At 44.5% G+C, this 20,662-nt stretch overlaps 1 protein-coding gene across 1 annotated transcript in view; it reads right to left on the bottom strand.

Annotated features, from left to right (window-relative positions):
• LOC127002316 (mediator of RNA polymerase II transcription subunit 12-like protein) overlaps nucleotides 1-20,662 on the bottom strand; it is a 95,386-nt gene that overhangs the window by 10,240 nt on the left and 64,484 nt on the right. The window contains exons 28-36 of the mRNA XM_050868125.1: nucleotides 20,309-20,514; nucleotides 19,566-19,695; nucleotides 17,005-17,160; nucleotides 15,670-15,818; nucleotides 14,228-14,321; nucleotides 10,745-10,891; nucleotides 10,338-10,473; nucleotides 6,639-6,816; nucleotides 2,528-2,960 (exon numbers count right to left, since the gene is read on the bottom strand). Coding sequence (XP_050724082.1) covers nucleotides 2,528-2,960; nucleotides 6,639-6,816; nucleotides 10,338-10,473; nucleotides 10,745-10,891; nucleotides 14,228-14,321; nucleotides 15,670-15,818; nucleotides 17,005-17,160; nucleotides 19,566-19,695; nucleotides 20,309-20,514 — 1,629 coding nt within the window. The remainder of the gene's footprint in view (nucleotides 1-2,527; nucleotides 2,961-6,638; nucleotides 6,817-10,337; nucleotides 10,474-10,744; nucleotides 10,892-14,227; nucleotides 14,322-15,669; nucleotides 15,819-17,004; nucleotides 17,161-19,565; nucleotides 19,696-20,308; nucleotides 20,515-20,662) is intronic.

Below are 20,662 nucleotides of genomic sequence, written 5' to 3'. Positions count from 1 at the left end.
CAGAAGGAGGCGTGTCACCCGAGGGCTTAGAGGTCGCGCCCTTGCCAGGCGCCCTTGGAAAGCCCGCCCTCCGAGTTCCTTCTGGCGTGCAGCCAGACCTGCAAGTGTAGGTAGGCCGTCGTGTGTAGGTCGTCGCCGTGATTCTGTGAAACAAGTAGACACACTTCACCACACTCCACACTACCACACTAAATATGGACATGTGTCCCTAGCATTGTCTCGGGCCTCTCTGCAGCTTCAGGAGTTTTCTCCATGCTTGTTAGTAAAAGGCTGGAGTTTTTACACTCATCAAGCTGAAGGGAGCCACCCGATGACGTACACCTTGTGCTTGTGTAACTAGGTTTAGCTAGGGGTTAGTTCAAATTTTATATGTACGCTAGGAGTAGCGCCCATGATAAAATTTCATTTGCATGGGCGAATGTCGCGGTTTAGATTCGCGACAAGTTATTTTTTTATATTATTTGCTATAGGGAAGCTGCTGACGCGTTTTCCTAGTTCGTCACGTGACCTAGGCGCGGGGCGGGTCACGATGACTCAGCCTGTTCGTTGCCTAGGCGACGAGCGTAGTGATGCCAAGGCGTGCATTTTCGTTGCGGGTCGCCCGCTGTGGTTTACCTGCGCTTACGCACTTTCAGGAGTCACCACTCCACTCTGCAGGTGCGTAGTAGTGTGTGCATTACTGCAGTTTGTACGCCTCTGCTGTGAGGATGTTGGGCTATTGTCTTTGTGCTTCCCGCCATGGGGGCTGTTGCCGCCCGCGGCCTGTGTTGCTAGCCCGCGATTGTTGCTTTCCTCTACGTGTCTGTACGTAGCTTGCTCCGCTGTGTATATTGCGGTGCCATGCACTTGCAAGTTATAGCTGCGCGTCAGGAAAGTGTAACGATATCTGCCTATGGCAGTATTGCTCAGAGTGCTGTCAGCACGCTCTGTTGTATTTTTCCGCGCCAGCAGCGTTTTGCATCTCGGCCGGGCGAGTTGGGGCCGTCAGGGCCCTCGCCTCGGCTCGACTTCCTTCTCCCCTGACCGCCGTCTGGTGAGGTCACGGGCGACGTTCCTCTACTCTCGCCTCCTCTTGGCACCACGCGGTTTTCCTCCTGCTGGAGTGTGGGGATCCTGGGCTTCGTCACTTGGGATACAGCCCACACGGGTCTCAGTTTGGGTGTGTCGAGTCCGCGGCGGCCTCTTCCTGAAAGCCGCATCTACCGCCGACATCACGCGCCTGATGAGAGGACCCACGGCAGGAAGAACAAGCTGCAGCCACCTCGAGCAAGGCTGTGCAACGAAACTCTACTCTTCTCCCTCCGCACCAAGTTAAGTAGCTAGTTGTTAGTGTAGCCAGGGCAGGTTAGTCTTGTGCGAGCACGAGTAACGCTAGGCTCAGCTGAGTGTGTATGTGAGATTTGTCTGTGTTTTCTTTGTGTGTAATAAAGTTAGTGCATAGTTGTACACGAGCTTTATTAGTAAACCTTTTGCCTGTGCGTATGTGCCTTCCAGCCCCATAAGGAGAGTAAATAAGAACCCCACGGGAGATTTGAGCAGGTAAGTCGTGTTAGTACCCCTAGTCAGGGTGTGTACACCGTTGTCTCCTGGCGTGCCGCGGGAATCAACCCTTGTCGGCTAGCTACCGCATTGTGAGCACACTCCTGTATTCAAAAATTATTTTACTCCGTGACAATCAGGGTACACAGGATCCACCTTCAGGCTCCTGTATTTGCCAAATTCAAATTGCTAGTATGGGATTTTACTTTTTTTTTTTTATATATATAAATAAAACAAGTTTCTTCCACCCTAGAATATTCTTCCCAGAACTCAGAACATACATAACATGTCCTGGGATATTCTGGAAACACAGGATGTATACAAAACATGTGCTGGAGTTCCAAGACAAGTTAAATATCTCATCTCCACCCAACACACACAAAGAAAGGGACCCCCAGTCCCAAATTGATAAATTCCATTGAAATAACGCCTCTGTTCAGTGAAAATTCCATTTAATGCAAATTACTTTGGAGCCTATCTATGAGGGGCCAGTAAAGACTGACTATGCAGTCAGTATGTAGCAGCATCTCATCCTCTGAGAATTCATCCTTGTACATTTTTTGTCAGGGTACGACCTTGGAAGCTCTTCTGCCATGGCCATCCCCTGGTGGGAGCTCCTAGGAGCAGGCGTTGATGAAACAATGATGATGATGATGACTTTGCTTAATTCCTTCCACATTTTTATGTCAATAAAGGTATATTTAGTATTAAGTTTTTACCTCCAATATCAAAGTAATTAATTTCCCTGAGATAGCACTTCAATTTAGCACAAAATTAACTTAGTGTGAGTTCCTTTGATACCTATCTGGTGTTGAATCTATGTCTATTATAATATGGCAACAAGAGCTGCAATGTGTGTGCTAACAATTATTGATATCTTACACCTTTCTGGATTACTTGGGTAATTATTAATATTTCTACAGATTAAAAGAGATACCACCAAACAAATATCACACCTGAAAATTTGCTACAACTTGCTTCAACTTACTTGTATGTACTGTGGTCGCTGAACAATTTGCGAAGGACTCATCCCCTGGCCAATGTATCCTCCTCCAGGCTGTTGTTGGCGGAGACCCATCATGGCGGGGTTACCCTGGTAGCCTGGCTGGTACCCCTGACCCATCATGGTGGTGGGTGGGCCACCAGGTCCTGTAGGCACACTCCCTCCCCCTGGGCCTTGGGTCATCATCTGACCACTAGGCATGGGACCTTGTTGGTATGACCCATATTGACCCATGTTGCCTTGACCTGGTCCACCCGGGCCACCTGGGGGTCCTCCAGGTCCTCCAGCCCCCATAGCAGAGTACATCTGGCCACCCTGGCCAGGCATTCCCTGAGGCATGGGCCCTCCCTGCATAGGTCCACCACCACCATACATTGGCCCTTGTTGAGGCCCTGCAATGCCCCCTCGTAAGCCAGGTCTGTTAAAAAGGGAAAAAATTTAGTATTCACAAATTATAAATGCTGAACTTTAAATTTTGGAGTAGAGCACTGCACCAGGATTTGTGAATCTGAATTTCACAGTAACCCCAAAATATTCTACAATTTGACTTTTGCCAAAGTATCACTTTTGCATAAAGAAAGCAAGCCACCTAGCCCACCCAATACCTAATTGTTACTTTGCTCCCATCTTGTATGAAGTCAATATCCAATCTGCAGTGTCCAGTCACATCCACTCATTGATATAATAATGCTTCTCATCTCCAACATGGTGGTCATGGCTGCCTTTAGCCTTTCCAGCATTATTTGAAGGTTCTGTAAAAATTTTGTCAGGAGAGAAAGCAATGAAAATCCCAATTCCTCTCCTTCCATTGCATAACTCAGCTCTCGAAGGTACAATATCATAAGCTATTGATATTACTTTCATTAATATCATCACAAACCTGTCCATATGAATTTTATGATTAATGCAAAATACAACTGCACTATGGGTTTTGGGTTCCAAACTAACTTTTAAAAACATCAGTTTTCAGACTTTTTTTTCTGTAACTAATGAGCAGTTGTTTGTTCTACCATTATAAGGTTTTGAATTTTGAAGAAGGTGGGTTCACTCTAACTGATCATGTGACTGTCAGTTTTGAGAGTAACTGTCGCTCGTTGAGTCTCTACATGGATTTCAAGATTGTGAAACCCACCTTCTACCTAAGTCAGTAAGTCTTCTACTGGAGACTGAATGGCTGCTTAGTCACTGCATAAAAGAATGGCATCAAGACTGAGGGCTAACATTGTTTAAATGTTTCAATCAATCAATCAATCAATATGGGGGCATGTGTCAGGAGGCATGTTGCCTCACCCACCCCACGACGCCAAGTCCGGGGGTCCCTCCGGGCAAGTCTTCATACAGGCCCCTTCCCAGCCTGAGTGCCTCCTGGCAGGATCTATCGACTTGCTCAAGCTACGAACTCTGTGGGCGTCCCCTTGGCTGCCTCCACTCAGGACTGTCTCTTACAGAGGCAACCCAATGAGCAGGGTCGGCTTCTGGGTAAGGTGCCATATGCCCATATAGCCCGAGTTGGTGTTGACGGACCATGCAGGTAATAGGCCTCAAATCAATCTCACGGAGTAGTTGCCGGTTTGACGCAGAGTCATTCCAGCAATATCCCAAGATTCTGCATAAACACTTATTACCAAAGGCATCAATCTGAAGCCTCTCCAAGTCTGTATTTAGTGCCCATGTCTCACAGCCATAGAGTTAGACAGGGAGCACATGGGACTTTAAGATCAGGATCTTTGACCTTCTATATAGGTATGGACAACTTCATATACTTGTGTTGAGTGAGGTTATAACACCAAGGGTCAAACCAATCTGACGTAAAACTTACTGGCAAGACCCACCATTGTTCTGAGCTACACTACCAAGGTATGTGAAAAATTTCTGCGATCTCAATGTCCTCACCACATGCATGAACAGACTGTACTGCTTCATTTGGCAAGCCTCCAAACATCTGTACCTTGGTCTTGGCTCAGGAGACCTGAAATTCCAAGTGCTTCACACCCTTGTGCAGTGCCTTGAGAGCCATCACCAGAACCTCTAGTGACTCCGCAAGGATTACTGCATCATCGGCAAAAACAAGGTCAGTGAGTGACCCTGGTATTGTGGAGCATCCATTGGCATTACCAGGGTCAAATGTTTCAAAGGGACCCAAAATTTGAATTGGTTTCTCTTCATGAAATTTGTGGTGGCAGGGTTGTGGTGGGATTAACTGATCAACAGCCTATGATAATGCACTCCTCAGGGCTATGTAGTGCTATGCAAAGAGAGAGAGCAGAATTTTCCATGCATCCAAGGAGCTGACTGTCTAATTTCCTCCTTTACAAATTGTAATGAAAATTTTGCTTTTTTTTTATGTTGGGCAAATAGAACCAATAGACTTTCATGATGGCATCTGTTGGTCAGTGGCAAGGGCAAGTGTTTTATAATGGTGCCTTGCTTGCTTTGCTTGTACTGCCCCCCATACCTCCACTTGATCCTCTTAGAGTTTTAATAGAGTCTGGGTTAATATATGGTCATCAGGGCAGCATGTGGGTAGTTTTTGGCCACTTGGTGTTGACTGAAAATTGTCAGTTTGTAGAGGTGGGTGGGACCTAAACCTGGGTCTTCTAAGGTGCTGTGCCTGCATACTGACCACTTGGCTACTGCACCCTGGACCCTCATGTAAGGCAGGTAAATCTTTAGGGGAGGCGGTGGCTGAATGGTTAGCGTGACGGCCCCGCATTCAGGAGCTCCAGGAGGGACGTGGGTTCGAATCCAGGCAGATGCACAGCTGAGGTTTTTCAGTCACTGCCGAGTGGCCTAAGCCTACCCACATGCTGGCCTGAAGACCACCCATCAACCTGGGCTCTAGATAATCTCTCCAAAGAGAGGCTCAAAGATGAGCTCCGGGGGGCAGCACAATTTCCCTTTTCAAAGGATATCACTATGGAGATACAGTGGATACCAAGGAGACAAAAGCTAAGCTTGGTGAATCAGATCATTATGTTGCATTAACCCATAAAGGGCAAGTGACAGGTTTTTCCGGTTGCCAGGTTGGCAACCGTTGCCTTTTTCTGCCCTAATTTTGAAGTTTGCACGGGGATTTATGGGTCACCGTGACTCCTCGGCTGCCACACAACTCATCAGTGCCACGATTAGCATTCCAGTGACTGTAACAATGACAGGAGGAGAGTTTTTTGGTCCCTCCTCGTGTGATTCCATGCCTTAGATTCCTTGGTCAGTGACTCCAAACCATTGACTGATCAGGAAGGCTGAGCCCCATTATAGTGCAACCTTGCATTGTTTGCCATCCTTTAGATCAACTTTATTACGGTGATGGTGGAAGTGATCCTGAGGACCCTGAGGATGCATCCTACCACCCTTCAGGGTCATCAAGTTCAGAATCTGAGAGGAATGTAGGGGCTTTGCACCGGGTCCTGGGTGCTCAGCAAGGAGCGTGGGGAGGGGAAGGGCTCCTTGCCACACCACACTTATGAGGAGAGACTCAATAGCATGGAGCTCACAACCCTGGAGAGGAGAAGAGAAAGAGGAGACCTGATAGTGGTGTACAGGGTGGCGAGCGGGGTGGAGAATCTGGACAGAGAGGACCTGTGTGTGTGTGTGGAGCGAGAGAGAAACGAGAGGACATGGAAAGAAGTTGAGGGCGACCACGTGTAGGCGAGATGTGAAAAAGTTTAGCTTCCCAAACAGAAGCTGTGGACTGGACTGGAGGAGGAGGTGGTTTGTGCAAGAAACATTCATGATTTTAAGGAAAAGTTGGATAAGAGAGGATATGGAGACGGGACAGCGCGAGCGTAGCTCTTTTCCCGTATGTCACAACTGGGTAAATACAACTAGGTAAATACACCATGCAGCGCTGCCAACACAGGCCTGCAGTGAGGTAAAAATTTCTGTACCTCATCACGTCACCACGGAAACACCACATGACGTAGACTTCGGGTTTGTGGCAAATTGAAGATGAAAGCTATTGGCTTAGGCAGAGCCATGAAACTGATATTGGAAAGTGAGCAATTTTCGGGAAAACGTCAGAACATTGTTGTATGGTGAGAACCAAATTCACGGTACATCCTTGGATACTGTTATGAAATACAAGTACGTGTATTACCTAATCATGGGCCCCTGACGTGCCATCCCAGGCATGGCCCCAGTGGGGATGTTGGCGAAGGCAGGGTTGGATGGATGAGGTGTCATTATCGCAGGGGGACCTGCTTGACGATTGCCAAGCATCTGCCGAATGGCCACTCTGCTGTTTGAGATGGGTGAAGAGAACCTGGCACCACCAGCTGCAGGGGCAAACAATAATGAAAAGTTACTAAAATTTAGAATTTTGCAAAGAAGGAGATTAGCCAAAAAATGTATAGATAATTAAGCACTGTGCACCCTCACAGTGTCACTATAAAATGTCATATAGAAAAAAATAAACTATATGGTAAATACTTGGTTTGAAGCACTAATTCAAGTCCCTCGAGATAGCCAACCAGTGTTCTAGGCAGTACACGGAAAAAAACAACAACATTAATCACAGGTAAATGCACCCATTGTAATGTGCTTTGGTTAAAAAAAATAAAAAAATTCAGGAGTGCATCACAAAACTTAAAAATGCATGGAGATGATGTATTTCCCAGTGTATACCTCTGTATAATGTAAGCCATTATTTTAGAGTAAAAATTTCAGGCAAAAATACTGAGCAAAGATAAATCTAAAAAATCTAATTAAATAAAGCGAGTGGCAATGTTATGCCCATACTGTGAATCTGCTTGTTTTGGCTTCTGTGACAGTGGATGCTCTATTCAGAAGGCTAAAACAAGAATCTGAATTTTCGAAATCTTAGAAACAATCTCTCACAGTAAATGCTGCTGATGAACTTATCCCACCTTGCAGATACCATTTTTATTTTCATGGGGCTGCTTGAAGATCAATTTGTCCTGTTATCATGAATGCAGCCACAGGGTCTATCCCAGTTTGGCAACACTATTTTATCTGTGTAGCTGGCTGGCCACTTTCAACCCCTTGACTGCAGATTTCCTACAAAAAGACCTCACCAAGCTACAGGAATGGAACAAAAAGTGGCTGATACTATTCAATGAAGAAAAATGTAAAGTCATGCACCTTGGGAGGGGATATCCAGCACACCAATACCACATGGGAAACACTCCACTATCCACCACAGAGGCAGAGAAAGACCTGGGAGTGTATGTTACCAGGCTACCAGTGAAGGGATATCCAGCATATCAATACCACATGGGAAACACTCCACTATCCACCACAGAGGTAGAGAAAAACCTGGGAATATATGTTACCAGGCTTCCAGTGAAAGCCAAATCCGTGCCAATCGCAGCGGACGGGTTAAGTCTTTCTGATATTTTGAGTGGTGTCGCTCCATCCGTCCTGACTTTCTGATCACAGTTTCATTTAGATCGAGCTGACTGGCTGCTTGTAATCCTTTCCATTCTCTTTGTAATTGTAAGCGCTGTTGTCACTTCTATCTAAGCTTCCCAAAGACATTTTATTTGTGGAGTTGCTTGTGCATCTTTTTGTCCTCTTTATTACTGTAGCTGTGCTGGGTAGAGAATGTTGTTTGTCTGAATCAGTCTTATCACATCATAACTACATGATACAGTAAAACCTCTTTTAGCTCATATGATTAGGGTGGAGGCCTTGATGACTCAACTAAATTGCCAGGTTATGATAGCAGTCCCCACCCCTTCAAATCAGGAAGAAAATAAATATAAGGGAGCTATAGTCTTCCAAATATGTCAAGGCCGGTCTGTCGTAGGCTCTCGCTGGTCCTTTCCTCCACTCTGCTCTGCCACACAGTCCCACCACCTATCTCTTCCTCTCATACGTAAGCTATAGGTAACATATGAGAGGAGAAAAATAGGTGTTGGGACTGTGTGGCAGAGCAGAGGGGAGAAATGGACCCGCGGGAGCCAACACCAAAACGGACTCGACAATTTGGTTTCACTATAGTTGAGGGTGCCAAGACAAAAATATGACCAGAGAAAGGAATGAGAAAAGACAAGGTTATACTTGAGTGCTGAATCAGAGGCTGGGGAAGTTATATTTGAAGAAAGGAAGAGGGAAGGGAAGCATAGTCAACAGCATAAGAGGTTTGAAAGCAGCATATGTTAACATAATTGTTCTAATCTCAAAGAAGCTGGAGATAAACAATTCCCTGCCTTGCACTGCATTATTTTGTTTGACCCGGTAGCCGCGACGGGCCAAATTTGTGGCTTTACAGTGTAGCAGCGATGGGCCAAATTTGTGGCTTTACCGTGTAGCAGCGACGGGCCAAATTTGTGGCTTTACCATGTAGCAGTGACGGGCCAAATTTGTGGCTTTACCGTGTAGCAGCGACGGGCCAAATTTGTGGCTTTACCATGTAGCAGTGATGGGCCAAATTTGTGGCTTTACCGTGTAGCAGTGACGGGCCAAATTTGTGGCTTTACCGTGTAGCAGCGACGGGCCAAATTTGTGGCTTTACCGTGTAGCAGCGACGGGCCAAATTTGTGGCATTACCGTGTAGCAGCGACGGGCCAAATTTGTGCCATGATATAAACCCCCCAAAATAGATGATACATAATCTGATCCCAAATGCTTTGATATATATTATGAAATGGTTTGTGTGAGGGGTGATTTTTTCTCATTTTTCTCGCTTAGAGGGACCATTAAGAAACATGATCCCCGCTGCTACCACCGGGTTAAACTGATTTATTTTTTTGTAGTCTAGATTTGCACTAATTGTTTGTCCTAAATGTATGTATTCCTTTATTCTCTCAACTGTTTTGATCCTGATCATTATTTTTAACATTACGTTTGTTTTCTTCATATTCATCTTCAGACTTTGGACTACAAAAAAATAAATCAGTTTAACCCGGTAGCAGAGGGGATCATGTTTCTTAATGGTCCCTCCAAGCGAGGAAAATGAGAAAAAATCACCCCTCACACAAACCATTTCATAATATATATCAAAGCATTTGTGATCAGATTATGTATCATCTATTTTGGGGGTTTATATCATGGCACAAATTTGGCCCATCGCTGCTACACAGTAAAGCCACAAATTAAGCCCGTCGCTGCTACACAGTAAAGCCACAAATTTGGCCCATCGCTGCTACACAGTAAAGCCACAAATTTGGCCCATCGCTGCTACACAGTAAAGCCACAAATTTGGCCCATCGCTGCTACACAGTAAAGCCACAAATTTGGCCCGTCGCTGCTACACAGTAAAGCCACAAATTTGGCCCGTCGCTGCTACACAGTAAAGCCCCAAATTTGGCCCGTCGCTGCTACACAGTAAAGCCCCAAATTTGGCCCATCGCTGCTACACAGTAAAGCCACAAATTTATCTGTCGCTACACAGTAAAGCCCCAAATTTATTACGTCGCTGCTACACAGTAAAGCCCCAAATTTGGCCCATCGCTGCTACACAGTAAAGCCACAAATTTGGCTGCTACACAGTAAAGCCACAAATTTGGCCCGTCGCTGCTACACAGTAAAGCCACAAATTTGGCCCGTTGCTGCTACACAGTAAAGCCACAAATTTGGCCCGTCGCTGCTACACAGTAAAGCCACAAATTTGGCCTGTCGCTGCTACACAGTAAAGCCACAAATTTGGCCCGTCGCTGCTACACAGTAAAGCCACAAATTTGGCCCGTCGCTGCTACACAGTAAAGCCACAAATTTGGCCCGTCGCTTCTATTGGATTAATAGGAATGGCATTAAGTGCTTTGTAAAATAGAAAGAAAGAAAAGAATGAAAATCAAGTGTCTTGTCTTCACACTAAGAAACTCCTTGTAGGTACCTGGAGGCAAGGGCTGTTGACTGAAGAATGGCTGCTGCTGCTGGGGCGGCTGCTGCTGACCAAATCCTGTGTTCCACTGGTTGGGTGCAGGTCCAGTGAAGCCTGCAGCCTGGTAGGGCATAGCTTGCATTGTGGGCTGAAAAAAAAACACCACTTCATATAGCATCCTTGACTAGAAAACAAGTTGTAAGCTCAAATAGTACGGTTTCCAATAGTTCAAAAGATTTTTTAGGATTTTTAAATTTCCCGACAAGCAGGAAATTTAAAAATCCTAAAAGATCTTCTATGACAATCAGTAAAAACGAAACCGAACTATTGGAAACCTTACTATTTGAGGGACAACTGTACATATTGGCAGAGAATATTGACACTTACACACTCTTAGAGACAAAGCTACCAGTACTTACACTAACACTGGCCATATTGTTGACGCTTGGTACTGGACGTGACGGACGGCGACGTGGGCGCTGATTCTTGCATCCCCGCTTCGAGGCGCCTCGTGGGGACTGGTCTAAGGTTGGAGTGTCAGGAGCTTTAACTTCCTCCTTTACTTGCTGGGGGTGATGAAGAAAACTAGTTAGGGGAAATCATGGAAATTGTCAATCTCTTCTTTTACTTGCTGAGGGTGATAGAGAAAACTATTTAGGGGAAATCATGGAAATTATCAATCTCCTGTTTTTTGTCTATCTTTAACCCGGTAGCAACAGGGATCATGTTTCTTAATGGTCCTCCTAAGTGAGAAAAATGAGAAAAAATCATCACTCACACAAACCATTTCATAATATATATCAAAGCATTTGTGATCAGTTTATGTATCATCTACTTTGGGGGGTTTGTATCATGGCACAAATTTGGCCCGTCGCTGCTACACGGTAAAGCCACAAATTTGACCCGTCGCTGCTACACAGTAAAGCCACAAATTTGGCCTGTCGCTGCTACACGGTAAAGCCACAAATTTGGCCTGTCGCTGCTACACAGTAAAGCCACAAATTTGGCCCGTCACTGCTACACAGTAAAGCCACAAATGTGACCTGTCGCTGCTACACGGTAAAGAACACAAATTTGGCCCGTCGCTGCTACACAGTAAAGCCACAAATTTGGCCCGTCGCTGCAACACGGTGAAGCCACAAATTTGACCCGTCGCTGCTACACGGTAAAGCCACAAATTTGGCCTGTCGCTGCTACACAGTAAAGCCACAAATTTGGCCCGTCGCTGCTACACAGTAAAGCCACAAATTTGACCCGTCGCTGCTACACGGTAAAGCCACAAATTTGGCCCGTCGCTGCTACATGGTAAAGCCACAAATTTATTGTCGCTACTACGGTAAAGCCACAAATTTGGCCCGTCGCTGCTACACGGTAAAGCCACAAATTTGGCCCGTCGCTGCTACATGGTAAAGCCACAAATTTGGCCCGTCGCTGCTACACAGTAAAGCCACAAATTTGGCCTGTCGCTGCTACATGGTAAAGCCACAAATTTGGCCCGTCGCTGCTACACGGTAAAGCCACAAATTTGGCCCGTCGCTGCTACACGGTAAAGCCACAAATTTGGCCCGTCGCTGCTACCGGGTTAAATTAAGACTGCCTTGCACAGAACTCATGAACCAATAACCAAGGGATTTTCTGCAAACTCAAGGGAAGAAGAGAGGCAACTCTGTCACTACACTTTCTTCACAAGCCATATAAGTCATCTTACTAAGAGTACTTGCTGGGTCAAGGGTGGGTAAGGTAAGAATGTATAGTACGACTTTTATGTTGGCATAACAACAGTATCTGGAAATATTATGACATTATTACAGCATTATTCATCATATATGCATAGTTACAGCTTGTGAAATGATAGTGGGAGATCATTAACCTGGTAGCAGCGACGGGCCAAATTTGTGGCTTTACCGTGTAGCAGTGACGGGCCAAATTTGTGGCTTTACCGTGTAGCAGCGACGGGCCAAATTTATGGCTTTACCGTGTAGCAGCAACGGGCCAAATTTGTGGCTTTACCGTGTAGCAGCGACGGGCCAAATTTGTGCCATGATATCAACCCCCCAAAATAAATGATACATAATCTGATCACAAATGCTTTGATATATATTATGAAATGGTTTATGTGAGGGGTGATTTTTTCTCATTTTTCTCGCTTGGAGGGACCATTAAGAAACATGATCCCTGCTGCTACCAGGTTAATGTAAGAATAAAAAAGAAGGAGACCCTAGATGGTGCACTGAGGTACCCCAGAAGTTACAGGAATAGATGAGGATTGACTACCATCAAGAACAACTCTTTGCTTGCGGGTAGTAAAAAACATGGTGATCCAGATAGAAAGTTGTGCTCGTATGACATAGTATTCTGATTTAGCTAACAGCCTCTGGTGGGGAACTTTGTCGAAGGCTTTGGCAGTCAAATATTATGGCATCAACTTGTGTAATTTTGGGGTTGTTAAGGGACTGCAAAATGTGTGTGGTTACAAGTAATTGAATCTCACCTGAACATTTGGTATGTTTTTGCCTATCAAAGTGCTCCATTATATGCCTATGAATTATATGTTCTAAAATTTTGCAGGGAACTGAGGTTAGCAAAATAGGTCTATAATTAGCAGGGAGGGTTCTGTCTCTGGATTTAAAAATTGGTGTCACATTTGCCAAAAGCCAGTCCTGAGGGAGTTCTCCGGTTTGTAATGTCTGTGAGAATATAACCTGCAGGATAGGCACAAGAATGCAATCATTAGCTTTTAGGATCCTGCAGGGTATATTGTTTGGTCCAGTCGTTCTGTCAGTGTCAACCTCAGATAATAGTTTCTCAATTCCTTAGGTGTTTAAATAGAGGGGAGGCATTGTTGGGTGTGGTAATATGGGTATGTCTGGCAAGTTTGCATGTTCTTGTGTAAAAACAGATTGGAATTGAACAAATCAATGATGAGTTAGCAATAGAAAAAACTGAATAACACAATAATATAAGTAGTAGTGACAAGCAAAAATCGTAAGCAGAAAACGATGAATAATTTAAAAACAGGGAAAATAAATGAAATTGTAAATAAAGATAAAAGTCATGTTTTTAAAGAAATGTTGTTTGTGACCCAATGTCTTATGTCAGGATTGTGTCTTCCTGCGCTGACCTGTGTGCGTGCTGGTTCATGTACGTTTGTGTAAAAAAGAGAGAGAGAGAGAGAGAGAGAGAGAGAGAGAGAGAGAGAGAGAGAGAGAGAGAGAGAGAGAGAGAGAGAGAGAGAGAGAGAGAGAGAGAGAGAGAGAGAGAGAGAGAGAGAGAGAGAGAGAGAGAGAGAGAGAGAGAGAGAGAGAGAGAGAGAGAGAGAGAGAGAGAGAGAGAGAGAGAGAGAGAGAGAGAGAGAGAGAGAGAGAGAGAGAGAGAGAGAGAGAGAGAGAGAGAGAGAGAGAGAGAGAGAGAGAGAGAGAGAGAGAGAGAGAGAGAGAGAGAGAGAGAGAGAGAGAGAGAGAGAGAGAGAGAGAGAGAGAGAGAGAGAGAGAGAGAGAGAGAGAGAGAGAGAGAGAGAGAGAGAGAGAGAGAGAGAGAGAGAGAGAGAGAGAGAGAGAGAGAGAGAGAGAGAGAGAGAGAGAGAGAGAGAGAGAGAGAGAGAGAGAGAGAGAGAGAGAGAGAGAGAGAGAGAGAGAGAGAGAGAGAGAGAGACTTAATAGCAAGTAAAAATGTGTATCAGCAAAACACTTGTGTACAGTTGATCTAAAACATAAGTGTTGTGGGTGATACAGCCAAATAAGCATAACTGTGCAAATTATGAAAGGGCACAGATTATCTTATTGGGTAGCTGAACTAAAAATACTCCAAGAAAAAATGGAAGGAAACCAATATAAAGCAGAGGAACAAAAATAATAGTGCGTTTAGGGACAAAATAGACCTGAACTGCATATTTTCATAATTACCTGTTTGTCTGGCACTGGCTCCAGGTCTTCAGGTGGAAGGGGCGGCGGCTCCAGGTAGTAGGCAAGAGGCTTGGTCACAGTGTGTGCGTGGAACCTATTAATAAAGCAAGAATCATTGTGTAGATTTTACAACAACTTTGCTTCACATGCCACAGATCTGAGTTCTACACTAGAGAAGCAAGTCTTAAGTAAAAATAAAATAAATACAAATACATAACTACAGGTGGTTCCTCACTACATTTATGTCTGGAATTTTGATCCAATTCCCTGATGGAGACTTATCCTAATTATGTAGCTTAATGGCAAAGTTTGGATGGCAAGAGTTTCCATTGTGATAGCAGAGCACACATTAGTTAGTAAGAAATACCTGAGACTGAATTCAAATTGAGGATGAAATCAGAGGAGTGTAAAAGTAAAGTTTGGGGCAGTTGCTATTCCTGCACAAGGCCACGGTGCTCATCTCTATCTCCTCGGCAAAAGAAAAGTATAAAGCCCTGAGCAGGTTTAGGTACTTATGCCATGCCCCGAGAGTTTATTTTCTCTTTTTCTATTTTCCTACATGTCCTCTGCGTGTATCGAAACATATGAGAAATTAATCAAGACCAGGAGAGGGTATTCGCCGGTTGCCTGGGATTGAACCGCGACCAGCGTGATGGGAGAGCCACTCCTTACCGAGTCGGCCAAAGAGGTGCCCCCCTCGCCAAGTGGGTTATGGGAGGCTCGTTCATCAGGCATAGTCGCCGCACTACAGTTGCACCCGTTTCCCTTCCACTTAACTCTACATTTAGGGTGATCTGGTCTAAAAATGTCATGAGGTCACATAAATATCATGAGGCTGAGGCTGAGGCCAAAAATTGTGGCAAAGGCCGAACCTGAGTCCCATGTCTGCTGCTTACTGGTGCTCAGATGATGATGTTGCTACCCTCGCTTAGACATTTTTATTTTATTTTTATATCATAACTGTTAACTACCTGATGAGCAAACCTGAGTCCCATGTCTGCTGCTTACTGGTGCTACCCTCGCTTAGACATTTTTATTTTATTTTTATATCATAACTGTTAACTACCTGATGAGCAAACCTGAGTCCCATGTCTGCTGCTTACTGGTGCTACCCTCGCTTAGACATTTTTATTTTATTTTTATATCATAACTGTTAACTACCTGATGAGCAAACCTGAGTCCCGTGTCTGCTGCTTACTGGTGCTCAGATGATGATGTTGCTACCCTGACTTAGACATTTTTATTTTATTTTTATATCATAACTATTAACTACCTGATGAGCTGAGCTGTCTTGTATCTCTATACATCATGAATGAAGGGGCACAAGGCACTCTTCTTTCAGTCTATTTTTGTGTCTGGCTAATAAAGTAACCATTAGCAGATCTAGGTAATGGTTATGACTCAATGAGCCCCTAAAAGATCCTGTGGTTAGCTTGACTCACCTCAGCAAGCGGTGTGCTTCCTCATATTTGAGGGGTTTGCGCTCCAGTCGTGTGGCCCCAAACCAGGCCCAGGAGAGGGGGGCTGGGTTACGGTGGCCATCAAGTAGGTCCCATGGACTGAGCTTTTGCTTTTCTGCTGCTTGTAGTCCCTGGATAAATTAGTAGTCAACTTTACTTAGATTCAGAATTAGGAGGAGTCTTTTGCCTGAGTAGTGTGTATGTACATTAAAAAAAGTCTATATACTAATCACTTCTAGCACATGCAGAGTTAAAGGTTGTCTAGCCCTTTGCCCTCACGCCTATTTGTAAAAACCAGGCGGTGCACACAGGGGCCTTGACTTTCATTCACAGGCACAATGAACAGCCACATGTAGATGTTTTACTTCTACCACTGGTAACAAACTTGCTAATGATCATAGAAAGTTGATTTTAGTCTCGTTTAGAAGCTTAAAAGTTGTGCTTTGTCATGCTGTGCTTAATAAAGCAATAAATGTAAAATAAAAGGCAAAAAGGTGAGCAGAATTTTGCTGATATGCAAAAACTTTTACACACTACTATACAAAAAATATGCATTTTCTTTTACTTTTCTGGGCATGAGGGCATTCTTTTCCCAAAGAGAAAGGGCCTGACACTATTCTAACTTACTCAATCATATCAGTGTCTCAAAACACATGAAAAACTGATCTACCCGAAAACCATAGTATATACAGTCTTCCAGAACAAACAAAAGCAAATGAACAGGTGTTTCATAATTCATGTAAAAGCCAGTCTTCTGAATCATACACCTTTTTTGTACACCTCTGTTCCTGATCCTGTTTAATTTATATAACTAAAGGATGTTTCTATATGTTCCTTATGAATGTTCACTTTGTCTTTTCTTTTCTTTCTCTTTTTTTTTTTAGTCTGAACCTATAGTGCTGGCAGGCTTGCTTGAGGGGCCTGGATGGTAGTCGGCCCCAGCCCATCATGGCGCAGGCAAGTGTTTATAGTGGCGCCATCTTCTCTTGGCTCATGCTGCCCCCCGGAACTCCTTCTTGATTCACTTGGACGGTTTCCTCTAGAGTCCGGGTTGATGGGTGGTCTTCAGGACAGCATGTGGGTAGTTTTAAGCCACTCGGCGGTGACTGAAAAATCCCAGGTGGTAGCGTGGGGATTCGAACTCGCGTCGTCCATCACACGGTGAATGTGGGCCCAGCACGCTACCACTCAGCCACCGCCTACCCTACCTACTTAATTAGTAGTCCCTCCCCTCCCCCAAATACCTACAGTCTTGCACATTTTGACACTTTCTTTAATCTAAATTAGCTAATAAATTATTGAAGAAATAATACTCACATGTTTTTTGTCCTTATCAAATTCTTGTAAGCGATTGCCTTTAGTATCTGTGACGGATCCCCATGGCTCAAGGGTGATCACTTCAGCTTGCAGCTTTGGTAGTGGAATAAGCTGCCGCACCAAACGCAGAGACACATTGTTTCGTTCACCAATATCCTGTAACAAAATTTTAATACACTTAATCCCTTGACTGCAGATTTCCTACAAGAAGACCTCACCAAGCTACAGGAACAGAGCAAAAAGTGGCTGCTACAATTCAATGAAGAAAAATGTAAAGTCCTGCATTTGGGAGCGGATATCCAGCACACCAATACCACATGGGAAACACTCCACTATCCACCACAGAGGCAGAGAAAGACCTGGGAGTGTGTGTTACCAGGCTACCAGTGAAGGGATATCCAGCACACCAATACCACATGGGAAACACTCCACTATCCACCACAGAGGCAGAGAAAGACCTGGGACTATATGTTACCAGGCTACCAGTGAAGGGATATCCAGCACACCAATACCACATGGGAAACACTCCACTATCCACCACAGAGGCAGAGAAAGACCTGGGAGTGTGTGTTACCAGGCTACCAGTGAAGGTATATCCAGCACACCAATACCACATGGGAAACACTCCACTATCCACCACAGAGGCAGAGAAAGACCTGGGAGTGTGTGTTACCAGGCTACCAATGAAGGGATATCCAGCACACCAATACCACATGGGAAACACTCCACTATCCACCACAGATGCAGAGAAAGACCTGGGAGTGTGTGTTACCAGGCTACCAGTGAAGGGATATCCAGCACACCAATACCACATGGGAAACACTCCACTATCCACCACAGAGGTAGAGAAAGACCTGGGAGTGTATGTTACCAGGCTACCAGTGAAAGCCAAATCTGTGCCAATCGCAGCGGACGGGTTCAGTCGAGAGTCCGGGTAGGAACGATGTTGCCATATCTCTGGTAAATATGCATGAATCACTCTGATTTTTATGCTATGAAGTATAGACAACATGTAGATCAATTTTTGACATTCAGCCTCATTCTAGCCCCCAACCCCGCCAGCCCCCAACGGCCCCTCCAGAAACTTACGAGTGTTATTCTGGTGTTATTAATGGTCCCACAACTCTCATTTTTTTATGGCCGAGACACTTAACGATGTGCATTGTTTCTCCATCATTAGATTTCTTTATTTTGGAAGAAGAGAGGACCGAGAGGAGGACTTAAGAAGCGACACAAAGCATTACAGGTCAAAAGAAGATGTGAATACAAGGTGACTGGTTTGTTTACATTGTGGATATGGGTAACCGATCTTGGTCGTGTGTGACGGACATCATCTGGGAATCAAGAATTACCCCCCTTTCTTGAGACTGTTTTCCACCTCCATCCTGTGATCCGCCAGAACGCTCTTTCTTGTCCATATTTTTTTATTATTTTTTTTTTTTTACGTCGTTGCCTGTTGCGCCGGTAGGCATCTTCCTGGTGGGGCCTGATGGTCGGCCCAAGGCTTCTTCCAGGTGGGGCCTGATGGTCGGCCCAGCCCGTTCTGGCGCAGGCGAGTGTTTATAGTGGCGCCATCTTGCATTTCTCATATTTTCACTGAAGGACATTACGGGTTGATTGAGTCACATTTACGAGATCTACAGTTCATTAGGAATATTTCCCAAGTTACTTAGCGTCAATGCATGCGATGGAATTTTTAAAACGTCCTTTTTCTCTACAAGATATTGACCGACGGCATCGTTCCACTTTCTTGTTTCTAATGATGATGATGTTGTTTTCATACCAGAAAGATCTTACTTATCCTACAATGATACTTTCAAATGGTCTGTGGTGCGGCAGTAATACAACAGTAACCTTGTGAACTCTATATCCACCCCCACCTGGCAGGGTTACTCACAGGAATCTCAGGAAGTCGCAAGACAAGACAAGACACACCAGAAAGAGAAACGCAAGGATTTCGTGAGATTTGGGTAATTCTTGATCGCCTTGTAGTTGCCTGTTGCACGTACTGTCAATGCGGTTGGAAGAAAAAGGCCAAGTGTGATACCAGCTTGAAACCCTATTCCCATTGTTTTCCACTCTGAGTGCTCTCGTCTCGGTAAACAAAGGGAACCCACGCTCACATCTTTGATTCGTACAAACAGGATGCTCCTACACAAAGTCACCGCTCATAAACCAAGGCATTTTTAGTGGTTTTCTTTTGCTCGTGAATCAAAACGCTCGTAAACTAAGGTTGATGTTATAAGACACTTTTGCTTCTCACATCAGCTATTTCTAAAGGTCAAAGAGTGGGTCAGTTGGGTTCTATTGAGTGTTTCTTCAGGTTCATGGTACAGAAGAAGACTCACGCTACCACCAGGGTCATAAAACTACCCCTGGAAATGCCCAAAACTCCTACGGAAGCCTTGTCAAATATGCGTTCTTGGGCTGCGATTTGTCTTGTAGTATGACCCCAAGGCACTCGTAAACATAGGTTTGACTGTATTTACAAAGTCTGTCTTTAATCTTAGAGTGTAAAAACAACATTTCTATCAAGGAAAAGAGTAGGAACTGGCTGTTACCTTTTTTATCTTCTTGACCAAGTTGTAATAATGTCTTCTGTTTTCCTCTCGAGATTCAGACGGAGCGTCAGACATCAGGGTGGAGTGAATCAGCGTTGCCAGCATGTCCAGCACCGTGTTGAACAGTTCACTGCCAGGATCAGTGAAATAGTGATTAAATGAACAACTCAAATGAAATGCATGCCAATACAAGAAAGACAAAGAAAAATATGGAAATGTTTAACCCGATAGCTGCAGGGATCATGTTTCTTAATGGTCCCTCCAAGTGAGAAAAAAGAGAAAAAAATCACCCCTCACACAAACCATTTCATAATATATATCAAAGCATTTGTGATCAGTTAATGTATCATCTATTTTTGGGGGTTAAAATCATGGCACAAATTTGGCCCGTCGCTGCTACACGGTAAAGCCACAAATTTGGCCCATCGCTGCTACATGGTAAAGCCACAAATTTGGCCCATCGCTGCTACATGGTAAAGCCACAAATTTGGCCCATCGCTGCTACATGGTAAAGCCACAAATTTGGCCCATCGCTGCTACATGGTAAAGCCACAAATTTGGCCCGTCGCTGCTACACGGTAAAGCCACAAATTTGGCCCGTCGCTGCTACCGGGTTAACTGTTAAAATTTTTGAAGGAATATATTAACTATGCATTTAAGTATATGGAGGAGACTTTCTTGAGCAAGCAGGATAAAGAGGAATTTCAGTTTTGCTGTATCAGTAGCAGTAAAAATAGTTTTACCTGTTGTTTGTTAGGTCAATGACCCCAAAGATGATAAGATGGACCAGCAGCAGTGCCCACTCAGTGATGATGGAGTTTGAATAGGAGGAGGTGATAACATCAAACAGTCCTCCCACCAGGGCAAACCTCAAACTCAGGGCTTCCAGCATTAGTTGTCGACTGCGACAGTCTTCAGGGAACGTAACTTGCAGGGCCCCAGGCTTCTCCTGGATCAAAGAGAGGTTTGTTGTTTACTATACACCATGTACTATATATACTAAACTATTCTAGTCTCGCATTAACCTATTTTTGTCAATATTCACTTTTTGATTCCTCCTCCTGCAGCTTATACTAAATATATCCACTACATTTTGC

Source organism: Eriocheir sinensis, chromosome 23, assembly GCF_024679095.1.
Source record: "Eriocheir sinensis breed Jianghai 21 chromosome 23, ASM2467909v1, whole genome shotgun sequence".
Classification (NCBI taxonomy): Eukaryota; Metazoa; Arthropoda; class Malacostraca; order Decapoda; family Varunidae; genus Eriocheir; species Eriocheir sinensis.
The sequence above is the reverse complement of the archived record's forward strand: the minus strand, read 5'-3'. Positions and strand labels throughout refer to the sequence as shown.